The sequence below is a fragment of the Notamacropus eugenii genome, chromosome 5, assembly GCF_028372415.1.
Source record: "Notamacropus eugenii isolate mMacEug1 chromosome 5, mMacEug1.pri_v2, whole genome shotgun sequence".
Classification (NCBI taxonomy): domain Eukaryota; kingdom Metazoa; phylum Chordata; class Mammalia; order Diprotodontia; family Macropodidae; genus Notamacropus; species Notamacropus eugenii.
In genome coordinates, this window is record NC_092876.1 from 95,573,716 (window position 1) to 95,587,260 (window position 13,545).

General features: G+C 38.4%; 2 protein-coding genes across 7 annotated transcripts in view; both read right to left on the reverse strand.

Annotated features, from left to right (window-relative positions):
* LOC140504873 (NACHT, LRR and PYD domains-containing protein 3-like) overlaps positions 1-13,545 on the reverse strand; it is a 396,422-nt gene that overhangs the window by 215,720 nt on the left and 167,157 nt on the right. The window lies entirely within an intron of this gene.
* Positions 1-13,545, reverse strand: part of LOC140504874 (NACHT, LRR and PYD domains-containing protein 12-like) — a 66,947-nt gene that overhangs the window by 49,666 nt on the left and 3,736 nt on the right. For 4 of the 5 annotated variants that reach the window (XM_072610242.1, XM_072610241.1, XM_072610244.1 and 1 more), the window contains 2 exons: positions 10,612-12,244; positions 7,555-7,725 (listed from right to left, as the gene is read on the reverse strand). In XM_072610242.1, the coding sequence (XP_072466343.1) occupies positions 7,555-7,725; positions 10,612-12,244 (1,804 nt within the window). The remainder of the gene's footprint in view (positions 1-7,554; positions 7,726-10,611; positions 12,245-13,545) is intronic. The other variant, XM_072610245.1, reaches the window with a different exon arrangement.

Sequence of the window (13,545 nt, forward strand, 5' to 3'; positions counted from 1 at the left end):
AAGAAAAGTAATACTAGGGAAGGTGACCTAGGCCTACTAGATCTCAAAGTATATTATAAAGCAGTAATCATCAAAACCACTTGATACTGGCTAAGAAAAGAGAGGTAGGTCAATGGAATATGTTAGGTACTAAAGATACAGCAGTCAATGAATGTAGCAGTCTATTGCTTTATAAATCCAAGGACCCCAGCTTGTGGGATAAGAATTCAGTGTTTGACAAAATTGTTGAGAAAACTGGATAATAGTATGGCAGAAACTGGACACAGACCAATGTTTCACACGATATAGAAGAATAAAGTCCAAATGGGTATATGATCTAGGTATAAACGCTGACAGTATAAACAAATTAGGGGAGCAAGGGATAGTGTATTTATCAGATTTATGGAGAATGGAGAAATTTATGACCAAACAAGAAATGGAGAACATTATGAACTACAAAACAGATAACTTTGACTCCATTAAATTGAAAAGATTTTGCACAAACAAACCCAGTGCAACATAGATTAGGAGGGAAGCAGAAAACTGGGAAAGTATTTTTACAACTTGTGTCTATGATAAAGGCCTCATTTCTAAAATGTGTAGAGAAGTGGGTCAAATGCACAAGAATACAAGCCATTCGTCAATTCATAAATGGTCAAAGGATATGAACTAGCAGTTTTCAGATGAAGAAATTAAAGCTATCTATAGTCATATAAAAAATGCTCTAAATCACTATTGATTAGAGAGATGCAAATCAAAACAACTCTGAGGTACCACATCACAGCTATCAGATTGGCTAACATGACAAATAGGAAGATGATAAATGTGGGAGAATGTGAACACTAATTCATCGTTGGTGGAGCTGGGAGCTGATCCAACCATTCTTCAGAAGAACTTGGAATTATGCCCAAAGGGATACAAAAATGTGCATATCATTTGAACCAGCAATATTGCTTCTAGGACTGTGTCCCAAACAGATCACAAAAATGGGAAAGAGTCCTACATGTACAGAAATATTTATAGCAGCTCTTTTTGTGGTGGCCAAGAACTAGAAATTTAAAGGATGCCCATCAATTGGGGAATAGCTGAACAAGTTTGTGGTATGTGAATATAATGGAATATTATGGTGCTATAAGAAATGACAGACAAGCAGACTTGACAAAATCCTGGAAAGCCTTATAAGATCTGATGCTGAGTGAAGTAAGAAAAACAAGGAGAACATTATATACAGTAACAGCCACAGTGTGTGAGGACTGATTTTGATAGACTTAGCCTTTCTCAGCAATGGCAGGAACTAAAATATTTCCAAAAGACTTATGATGCAAAATGCCATCAACATCCAGAGAAAAAACTATGGAGCTAGAAGGCAGAATGAAGCAGACTATTTTCTGTTGTGTTAGGTTTCATCGCATTTTGTTTTCTTTTTCTCATGATTTCTCCCTTTCTTTATAATTCTATGCAATACGATTGGTGTGTAAGTGTATTCATTACGAATGTATATATATAGAGAGAGATCATATAAAATTGCCTACAATCATGGGGAAGGAATGTGGAGGGAAGGGATGAAAATTTGATACTTATAGAAGTAAATGTTGAAAACTATAAATAAATAAATTATTAAATTTGAAAAATAATAATTCTCATGGAACCACAGTAGCTAGCAGCTTCCACAGTAAAGGATCAGAAGGACCTAGCAGCTTCCACAGTAAAGGATCAGAAGGTTTAGAATATGATATCACAGAAGTCAAAGGAACTTGGATTACAACGAAGGATTAAGTACTCAGAAAAATTCAGCATACTATTTTAGGGGAAATGAACATGTAATGAAAGAGGGGACTTCCAAACCTTTCTCTTGAAAAGGCCAGAACTCAACATAAAATAAGGTATTCAAATTGAAGATTCCACAAAGGCATAAAAAAGTAAACAGGAAAGAAAAAAAATATGTTATTCAAAAATAGAAAAATGTATACATCCCTAAATGGGAAGTTGATACTTGTGACTCTAGAGAATTATATGTTTATCACAACACTAAAAAGGATTATACATAGGCAGAGGGTGTCAGTATAAGTTGACTTTGATGAGACGATTTGGAAAATTAATTAATTAAGGGGTGAAAAAAAGACTGTACTGGGAGAAGAGGAAAAGAGGAGACAGCAAAAGGTAAATTATATCACATGAAGGGGCACAAATACCTATTAAAACAGAAGGAAAAAAGGGAGAGAGGCAAGGATTATTTGAACTTCACTCTCATTGGATTTGGCTCAAAAAGAATATAACACACAGATTCCTTTTGGTATAGAAATCTATCTTAACCTGTAGGAACTAGGAGGGGAAAGACAAGGAAAGGATAAATAAAAGGGAGGGAAGAAGGGAGGGCAAAAGTCGCCAGGAAAAGGGGCAAGAAAACGGACGGAGGTTGATAAAAGGGAGGGCAGATTAACGGACATGGTGCTCAGGATTGAAATACTAGTAAGGTGTGAAAGGGAAAGAGAGAGGGAATGTGAAAACAGGATGGACAGAAAGACACAATTACTAATCATAAATGAAGGTGAATGTGAGGAACTCTCCATAAAGCAGAAGTGGATAGCATAATGGATTAAAAACCATAATCCTACAATATGATGGTTATAAGAAACACATTTAAAGCAGAGAGATGCATGAAGAGTAAAAGTAAAATGCTGGAACAAAATATATTATGCTTCAAGTGAAGTTAAAATAAAGGAATGATAGCAAACTTGATCTCAGATAAAGTAAAAGTAAAAATGGATCTAACTAAGAGAGAGGAGGAAGGAAACTACATCCAGCTACAAAGCTATCATAAAGTATATGCACGAAGTAGTACAGCATTCAAATTTTTAGAGGAAAGGTTAAGGGAGTTACAAGAAGAAACAGACAACAAAACGATATTAGCGTGGCCTCAACCTCACCCTCCAGAACAAGATCAATCTAACCACAAAATAAACAAGAAAGAAGTTATGGAGTGAATAAATTTTTCAAAAGTTAGATATGGTACACCTTCAGAGAAAACTGAATGTGAACAGAAAGGAATAAACCTTTTTATCTAACGTACATGGCACCTACACAAAAACTAACCATGTATTAGAGGATAAAAACTTCACAATCCAATGCCAAAAAGGTAGAAATGCATCCTTTTCAGGTTGTAATGCAATGAAAATTACATGTAATAAAGGGCCATAGAAAGATAGACTGAAGATTGATTGGAAACTAAATAATCTAATCCTAAAGAAGGAGTGGGTGAGACAACAAATCTTACAAACAATTAATAACTTCATTCAAGAGCATGACAATAATGAAACAACACACCAAAATTTATGCAATTCTGTCAAAAGAGTTCTTAGGGGAAATTCTTTATTCCTAAATGATTACATGAATACAATAGAGAAAAAGAAGACCAATGAATTGGGCATGCAGCTAAAAATGCTAGAAAATGAACAAATGAAAAATCTTTTATTAAATACCAAATTAGAAATTCTAAAATCCAAGGAGAGATTAATAAAATTGAAATTAAGCAAACTATTTAACTAATAACTAAAACTAAGAACTGGTTTTATGAGGGAAAAAAACAATGAAAGAGATAAACCGTTAGTTCATTTGATTAAAACAAGAAGAAAACCAAATTACCAGTATCAAATATTAGAAGGGTAAATTCACCACCAATGCAGAGGAAGTTAAAAGAGTAATGAGGAGCTATTTTTGCCCAACTGCATGCCAATAAATCTGACTATCTTAGTACTATGGATGAATATTTACAAAAATATAAATTGCCCAGATTAACAGAAGAGGAAATAAGATATTTAAATAACCCCGTTTCAAAAAAAGAAATTGAACAAGCTCTCAATGAACTTCCTTTCCATTTCTCCCTTTCTCCTCCCAATATGTTCTTCTCTCACCCCTTAATTTTATATTTTAGATATCATCGCTTCCTATTAAACTTACCCTGTGCTCTCTGTCTATATATATGTATATGTGTGTGAGAGTGTGTGTGTGTGTGTGTGTGTGTGTATTTAATCACTCCAAATACACAAATACTGAGAAAAATTTCAAGGTTACAAATATTATCTTTCCATGTAGGAATGTAAACAATTCAACTTTAGTAACTCCCTTATGATTTCTCATTCCTGTTTATCTTTTCATGCATGCCTTGCTTCTTGTGTTTGAAAGTCAAATTTTCTATTCATCTCTGGTCTTTTCAACAGTAATCCTAGTTGTTTTGACTTCTGGAATATCATATTCCAAGCCCTTAGATCCCTTAATGTAGAAGCTGCTATATCTTGTGTTATCCTGATTATATTTCCCCAATACTCAAACTGATACTCTCTGGCTGCTTGCAATATTTTCTCCATGACCTGGGAACTCTGGAATTTGACTACAATATTCCTAGGAGTTGTTTTTTAAGATCTCTTTCAGGAGGTGATAGGAGAATTCTTTCAATATTTATTTTGCCCACTGGTTCCAGAATATCGGCGCAGTTGTCCTGCATAATTTCATGAAAGATGATGTCTAGGCTCTTTTTTTGATCATTCCTTTCAGGTAGTCCCATAATTTTTAAGTTGTCTTTCCTGATTCTGTTTTCTAGGTCAGTTTTTTTTCTAATGAGATATTTCACTTTATCTTCTATTTTTGCATTCTTTTGGTTTGTTTTTGTAATTTCTTGGTTTCTAATAAAGCCATTTGCTTCCATCTGCTCCATTCTAATTTTTAAAGAACTCTTTTCTTCACTGAGCTTTGAACGTCCTTTTCCATTTGGCTAACTCTACTTTGTAAAACATTTTTCTCTCATTGGCTTTTTGGACCTCTTTTGCTAACTCAGTTGGTCTATTTTTAAAGGTGTTATTTTATTCACCATTTTTTTGGTTCTCCTTTAGCAAGCTGTTGACTCATTTTTCATGATTTTCTTGCATCTCTCTCATTTCTCTTCCAATTTTTCTTCTACATACCTTACTTGACTTTCAACATGCTTTTTTGAGCTCTTCCATGGCCTGAGACCATTGCATATTTATTTTGGAAGATTTGGATGCAGAAGTCCCAACTTTTAGTTCTTCCTCTGATGGTATGCATTGTTCTTCCTCATGCATAACAATGGAAGAAAATACTTATTCACCAAGAAAGTAGCCTTCCATACTCTTATTTTTTTCCTTTCTCAGAATTTTCCCAGCTAGTTACTAGACTTTTGAATCCTTTGTCAAGAGGAGGGTATACTCTGGGGACCGGTAATTTCTCAGTTGCTCCAAGGTGGAACAATCAAGGGAGATGAGTTTCTTCCTCTCCTGGCCTGCACTGTGGTCTGGGAGCTACCACAACCTTTTCTTATCAGGATCCTCTCCAAAGCCTCAACCAACTCCACCTTTAACACTCCTCCTTACCCCAGTGCTGCCACTCAGTGGTGAGATTTAGATCAGCAGCTCAATTTCTCCAGCAACTTTAGGTGGTAGGCTCCACAAATGGACACTGCCACAGCAGTGGCTGCTGCCAGGAGTTCAGACTGTGTTCCCTTCTCCTGACTGAAAGAGCTTTCTCACTGACCTTTGAAGCTGTCTTTGGTGTTTGTGGGTTAAGTATTCTGGGAACTGCTGATGCTTGTGGCACCCTGAAACCTACTTTTGGTCCTGTCCAGGCCATACCATGCAGCCAAAATAGGGCTGCGCTCTGAACCCCACCTAATGCAATAGACCTTTCTCGTTGGCCTTCCAGGCTGTCTTTGGCTATAAATCTCTTTCACTCTGTTGTTTTGCAGGTTCTGCTGCTTTAACATGTGTTTACACTCAATTTTACATGTATTTAATGGGATATAAGGGAGAGCATTTACAGCTCTGTATTTCTACTCTCCCATCTTGGCTCCACCTCCTCACCATAAAATCCCTAAGAAAAAATCTCCAGGGCCAGATGAACTCACAAGTGAGTTCTGCCAAACATTGAAAGAACAATTAATTTCAAAACTATATAAACTATTAGGAAAAATAGATAAAGAAGTTCTACCAGATTCTTTCTATGAAACAAATGTGATGTTTATACCTAAACTAGGATGAGTTAAAACACAGAAAGAACATATAGACCAATTACCTTAATGAATACTGATGTAAATTCTTTTCAAAATATTAACAAATAGAGTATAGCAACATAACATAGGGACAATACACTATGACCCGGTGAAATTTATACAAGGAATGCAAGAATAGTTCAATATAAGGAAAACTATGGGCATAATTGACCATGTCAATAACAAAATAACTGAAATCAAAAAAATAGATACAAATATCAATAGATACAAAAAAAAAGCTTTTGACACAGTACAGCACCCATTCCTATTAAAAACACTAGAAAGCATAGGAATAAATGGAGTTTTCTTACAATAATAAGTAGTATCTATCTAAAACTATCTGCAAGCATTGTATGTAATGTGGATAAGTCAGAAGCTTCCAATAAGATCAGGGCTGAAACAAGGATATCCATTTTCACCAATCTTATTCAAAATTATACTAGAAAAGTCACCATTAGCAACAAAGGAAGAAAACAAAATTGAAGGAATATTAAAAGGCAATCAAGAAACCAAACTATTGCTCTTTACAGATGATATGATGGTATACTTAGAAAATCCTAAAGAATCAACAAAAAAGTACATGAAATAATAAACAAATTTAGCAAAGTTGCAGGATGTAAACCCACACAAATCATCAGTTTTTCTGTATATTACTAACAAAGTCCAGCAGCAAGAGATAGAGAAATTACATTTAAAGTAATGGTAGACAACATAAAATATTTGGGAGTCAAATTGACAAGAAAAATCCAGGAACTACAGGAACACAATTAAAAAATGCTTTTCACACAAATAACATCAATCTAAATACTTGGAAAAATATCAGTTACCCTTGGGTTTGCAAAGCTAATATAATAAAAATCACAGTTCTACCTAAATTAGTTTACTTGTTTGGTGCCATGTGAATCAAACAACAAAAAATTATTTTATAAAACTAGAAAAAATAACCAAATTCACCATGTAAGAACAAAAGAATATCAAGGGAACTGATGAAAAGAATGAAAGGGATGGCAGCCTAGTAGTACCACACCTTAAAACTGTATTATAAGGCAGCAATCATCAAAACTGCTTGGTACTGTCTAAGAAAAAGAGTGGTGGATCAGAGGAATAGGTTAGGTACAAAAAAACAGTAGACAATGACTATGGTAATGTACTGTTTCATAAACCAAAAGGCTTCAGCTTTCAGAATAAGAAATCTATTTAACAAAAACTGCTCAGAAAACTGGAACATAGTATGGCAGAAACTAGGCATACACCAATATCTTACACCATATTCTAAGATAAAGACAAAATGGTTGCATGATTTAGACAATAACAAATAATAGAGGTGAAAAGGATCATATGTCCCTTTTGCCTCTTTCTTCTTTCCCACTCTTCTTTTCATTGTCCTACTTTTCTCCTTATTTGGATTCTGATGTATCCTGTCTTTTCCTCCTAGGACCTTATTTTTCACAAATTCCTCAGCTCTTTACCTCAATTTCCTCACTCCTACCCCAGCACAAGGGCCAGCTTAGACTTACCAAAGTTCTTCCAGTTTACAATTTGGTTTTCTTAGTTCCATACAAAGTTTTTCCATGTGTATATCAACACATTGAGTGGAGAACAGATGCAATTCTCTCAGGTACTGACTCGTAAAGATCACAGACATAAAATCTTCCCAGAAAGCAGGCAGTCGAATAAAATGACAATGACTAGAAATAGAAATAAGAGTAGAATGATTCTGTGGATATCAGTGGTACTCAAATTGCCTCCCAGTATTATTGTGTATGCTTATTTGTCTGTATGGAAAAAATGAAAGGTCATATATTAAATGCCAGCAGCTCTCAGGGAGAAAAGAACAGGTGGGATTAGCTACTTGAGACTCTGAAGGCCAGTGCATTTGAGACAAATCCAAGTACTACCTTTCATCTTATCACCCTTCCCCTTACCACCTTTCTGCCTTGTCCTTCTTACTTCAACATCCCATATGCACAGTGGCAACACTGAAATCAATGTCTAGATCAGTTAGGGTGAGTGGAGGAGAAAACCTGACCTAAGGAAGGAAAAGAAGTTCCCTTAATATGTGACATACACAGAAACCCAAAATTTGTCATGACGGACTCAGTCTTGCAGGATAAGAGGAGAAGAAATTGTATATTCAGAGCCCTCTCTTTGGCACAGGAATTGGGGAGTTTGTAATAAGGAACTGCTATTGGGATAAGAAGATGCACAGCAACTCACAGGGAAACCCAATAGAAAGGAGATGGCACCCCCAACTGGTGCTAAGAGAGGTTAATTAAATTCCCAAGGCTTCTATTAATATTCTCAGGCCACAACTTCTGAACCTTCAACAAGATAAAGGGATCAGACTATTTCTCTAAATTTCCCCAACCCACTGCTCTAGGTTCATTTTTTCTTATTTTCTCTTTCTAAGATAGCCTTAGTTATTATTTTATCCTGATTCCATTGGGAGCTGGATAGCACAGTGGGCCTCCCACTTCTGTAGATATGCCCCTCAGAGAAGGTTCTCAGGGCTGTAAAACATTTTGGAGGAGAGTAATGTACAAGCAGGCCAAGGACATGAAAAGAATAGAATTCCGTCCCCTTGGGAGCCTTTTCCTTTGTATCTCCAGTGTCTAACCTAATTCTATAGAGCTCTCTAAGGTTCTGATTCTAGTGCGTGTGTGTGTTCATCCTTCATTCCCAAAGAAGACCATGCCATCAGAGAAATAATGACATCACTTGCACTTGACTTTGCTGTGAGTGAGGGAGGGTTGTGCAGGTCACCAGTCTCACCTCTTCCAGAGCCTTCTGAATCCAGTGACCAGATGTTCTTCAGGATGACTAGAGATGGCCCAGGATGAGGCAATTGGGGTTAAATGACTTGCCCAAGGTCATACAGCTAGTGAGCGTCAAGTGTCTGAGGTGAGATGTGAACTCAGGTCCTCCTGACTCCTGCACTGGGGCTCTACCCACTGAACCACCTAGCTGCCCCTCTGATTCTACTAGAGAGATAATAAATGAAATCTGCCATCAACAATAAAGGAGTCAGAAAGTGATAGGTGAATATTAGAAGAGAAAACTGAAACCAAAGAGCTTAAGAGGAAAAAAACTCAGAAACCTTATGCTTGAGCAGTTCAAAGAATTTAAAAGTTATTAAGACAGAAAGAAAGATGAGCAGCAGACTATCGAAATGAGTCCAAACATGGCTGAATTTCAATTGCAACAAAGAAAACTGAACCAATACCTAATGGGGCAGAGAATCTTGTGGATTCTTAAGAGAGCAAGGAAACCTAGCTGCATGGCAATGAGTAAAAAAAGACATAAGAATTAGGAAAAAAGAATTTATGGTTTACACCACAGCAATAACTGACAGAAAGGAAAAAGGTGAATCCACTCATGAGTCTCTTCAAAGAAGTAAAAGAGAGATCAACTGACTGGTAATGCAAATAGAAAGAAAGGAAGGACAACATCCACTGAGCTACCTAGCTGCTTCTAATAAAACTGCCAGGCAGGGACTCAGGAGGACAACTTTTTTCCAAATAAAGATGGCTTCTAATGGATCTATAAGGTGACACATCGCAAAGGCTTATTCTAACAAGAAAATGACTTCCTGCTGCCCCATGTCAGATGTGCAAGAGACTCCTATGTGGGAAGTACTAAACAAAAGGCTCCTACTGAGTATTGGCCTGTTTTCTCCACCTGCAGGGAGAGCTTCAGAGTCTGGAGCCTGGAAGGGGAAGCTGAAGGTGCATCTGAAATTCCTTCATGAACAAACAAGAGCATCTTTGTTATGAGCCCATTGTCCCCATTGCAAGGCAGAGTATCCTAGAAGCCAGCCAAGGACAGGATGAGCAGGTTTCTACCATGAACAGGCCCAAAGTTAGCCATGGGATGAGGCCTACTCTCCTCATTGCCCTTCTTCTGGCTTTTCACCCTCAATCAGGGATATTCTGAAAGATTTCAAAGCAGATTAGTCATACCACAAAGCCATACACTTCCTTTGCAAGCACTACTTGAGAGCTCCTAGAAAAGTAGCATTTGTAGCACACACTAGAGATGGAATTTTCCTGCATAAAAATGGAAAGCTGCTGTTCACAAACTGGGAAGTCTGCAGGACTCCAGCCCTCACTGCCTCTCTACCAGCTCTCTCTCCTTCATCCCACTCTGCCAAACCTCATTTACCTAAACAGATATTCATTAATCTCAGTTGGATGTAGAAATCTGTACACAGTCTTGTCCTTTTCTTTTCCTGGAATATATGAAGATATAGCATGATCTACCCAGGAATCTTTAGGCTAGCAAACACAACTTGAATAGCACTAGTTCAATGTGGAGTGCCTTTAGTTGGGTTAACCCATCAATGGTGGAAAAGAACACCACCTTAGGTTTCCACATGGACGGAAGGAAAGGTAGTCTGACAGTGCCTGGTTTGGATACTTTGTTCCAAAGTTCTATATCCCTAAAGAAAATTTGGGTGAGAATCTAGGCTAGACACATGTGCAAAGCTGAAAACTGAACACTGAAAGATCCATAGTTCCACCTATCTGTAAAAAGCCTAGTAAACACTTCAAGATATGAAAAGAGAAAATACTCACTGGAAAAGTCTCTGTATCCCAGGGCAGTGCTTAATGCAGAAAGTATTAACCAGGATGTCATGGTCAAAGCAAGACATTAACTTCATTTCTTTGACGTTAACTAGTGCATGTGTTACAAATTCAGCATTATGACTCTCATATAAGAGAGAAGGCCAATTCGGGAAAGCAGAATTAGAAGGGCAGGAATATACATTATCTCTTTTCGTTTCTCGCTCAACCCACTCCAGTAACTGTATCTTGACTTCCAGAGACATTCTACATCTGAACTTCCTCTTCAGCTCACTTGCTATCTCAGCATTTAGAAAGCCAAACAAGAATTGCACCACCAGGGCCAAAAAGCTGGCTTTATGCTCACTACACTCCAGCAGAAGTGTTTTGACATCTGGGATGGAGGAGTCAGGGTTCTTCTCCCATTTTTCGTCTGGCTTCATCAAGTAGAACATGGCAGCAAAAAACTCTTGGAAACTCAAGTGAATGAAGCTGTAGCAGTTTTCACAACCACTGTCTTTCTGAAAAATGTTCATGTCTAAGAAGGCAGAGACATCAGCTGCCTCCAGGTTATGCCTCCTCAGGTCCTCCTCCTCAAACAGCAGTTTCCTCTGCCAGATCCCCTCAGCAGCCAAGCCACAAAGGCCCTTCAAGTGCTGAGGCATAAAGTTCTTGTCATCAGGTGTGAGTGAATTGAAATAACATGTGTATAGAGCAGTGGTCGTTATCAAAGCCTGGATGGGATCGTGACCTTTCTCCTCTTGTTGTTTCAGGCAAGTGCAGATAATCCAGTTCATTAGGGGAACAGAGAACATGGTGAACAGTGAGGCATTGACTCGTACTAAATAAAGGGCTTCTTTACCTAATTCCTCATTTCTGAAAAATTTGCAGAAATACTCCATACTCTGCCTCCAAGAGAAGCCCAAGATCTCCACATGACGTGGATCCTCTAACAAAGGACTAAATTTTCCCAAAGCAGTGAGTCTTGTTGTGAGCAGCAAGGAGGCTTCAGGGAGCAGCATTTTCCTTAGTAAACTGCTCAGCAGGATGGACACTGGCCTCTGCTGGTTCCAGTCCTTGCACAGATCACATCTGTTCTCATTACATGGGAATTTAAGCTCATTTAAACCATCGATGATGAATAGAAGTCTCTCTGGCTGGGACATGATTTCTGTCATAGGAGCCTGGGGGCCAGGCCAGTCACTGGCAATTAAATCAGCAAAACTGAGTACGTTAACTCCTATTGTGTTCAGTTCTCTGCAAGTGAGATAGAAAACATAGTCGAATCTCTCCTGGTAGAGTTGTCCCTCTGCCCAGTCCAACATCACTTTGATGGCCAGGGTGGTCTTCCCAATACCAGCAGCTCCCTGCAGCACAACAGTGTGTGGTTGGATGCCTGTTTTTTGATCAGGATCAAACAAAGCTGACACCTCTATGGGCTCTCCTCGTTCCTCCATGACCTCAGCATGTCTCCATCCTTGGACTAGGAGCTCATGGTGTTTCTGCTCCTTGTAACGATGCTCCTGAAGAAGCAGCAGCTGTGTGAATCGGTGCTGAAAGAGCTCATTCTCCCCAGGACGATGGTTCCTGTCCCTCATGAGCTGAAATTTCTTTCTCATTCGTTCTCTGTACTTATTTCTTTCACCTAAAGGCAAAACACAGTACAAACATGTTCAGGATTAAATTTCCTGCGATATCTTTGAGAAAACTCTCAGAGAAAATGCTTTGGGCATCATTCTTCCCACAGCCCACATGCAGGTGAAGTTCTACCTCTGACTCTGCCCTCACCTCACATCAGCTAGTGCCCAAGATAAGTCCCCAAACCCTGCCTGCAGCTCAGCTTCAGTGATCTTTCTGAAACAACCTCACAACCTTCACAATAACACAGCCCTGATCAGAAGCACTCACTACCTCTTTCTTGTCCATCAGATAAATTCTAAGTTCATCCCACAATTCAAGGCCATTCTTAATTCCCCCCCAGTTTTCCCAGATAGACATTGAGCTACCTACCCTCCACTGCCTAGTTATTGTTAAGCCACTCAAGTCAAATTTCAGCTCCATAAATATTTGTTAAGTGCCTACTATATGCCAGGAAGTCTGCTAAGGGATGGGGATATGAAGGACAAAAGAGTCCTGTCCTCAAGAAGCTCACAATCTAGTAAGAACATGCCAACAAATACATGCAAACAAGACAGAGAGAGGAGAAACTGGAGATTGTTTCACCAGGAAAGGACTGACAGAGGGGACACTGAGGAAGGCTACTTGGAGAAAGGGGGATTTTACTTTAGACTTTAAGAAAACCAGGGAAGCCTGGAGATGGTGATGAGGAAGGAGAGAACTCCAGGCAAAAGCAAGTCAGTGACAATTCAATCAGCAAATAGAATATCTGGTGCTAACCACAAACTATCTTCTCTCTTCTGTCAAAATCTTCTCAGTTCCTCAGGACTCAAGACCATTCCACTGTCTCGTGAGGCTTTCTGCTGACCATCCCAAATGCATGTGATTTCTCAACTCTTACAGACTTCCATTCTTTTAAACCTATTTTGATCTCTTCACTGACACCTTATAATCATTCTTATCATTTGGTGACAAGGACTCAGCACTATAGTCACAGAATGACTGCACTTACAAACTTCTCTGGAAGGTTACCAAATCAAGTCCTGACTTATAATACTTACTTATTTTCATTTCAATGAACACTAATTAAATGCCTCGGTATGCACAGCACTGTAGGAAAATTCTATAATATCCCAACAATAACTTGTCCAGGTTCTTCATAACAACCACTAGTGGTAGGTACTCACCAGGTCATGAGGCTGCTTCTCACTTTTTGGACAGCTCTAAACATGTGGGAGTCCTGGTATTTACTGAGCTGAAATCTGCCTTCCTGGAAATTCTATCCCTGCTCTTACCTCTATCTTCATTTCTCTCCAGTCTACATGCTGA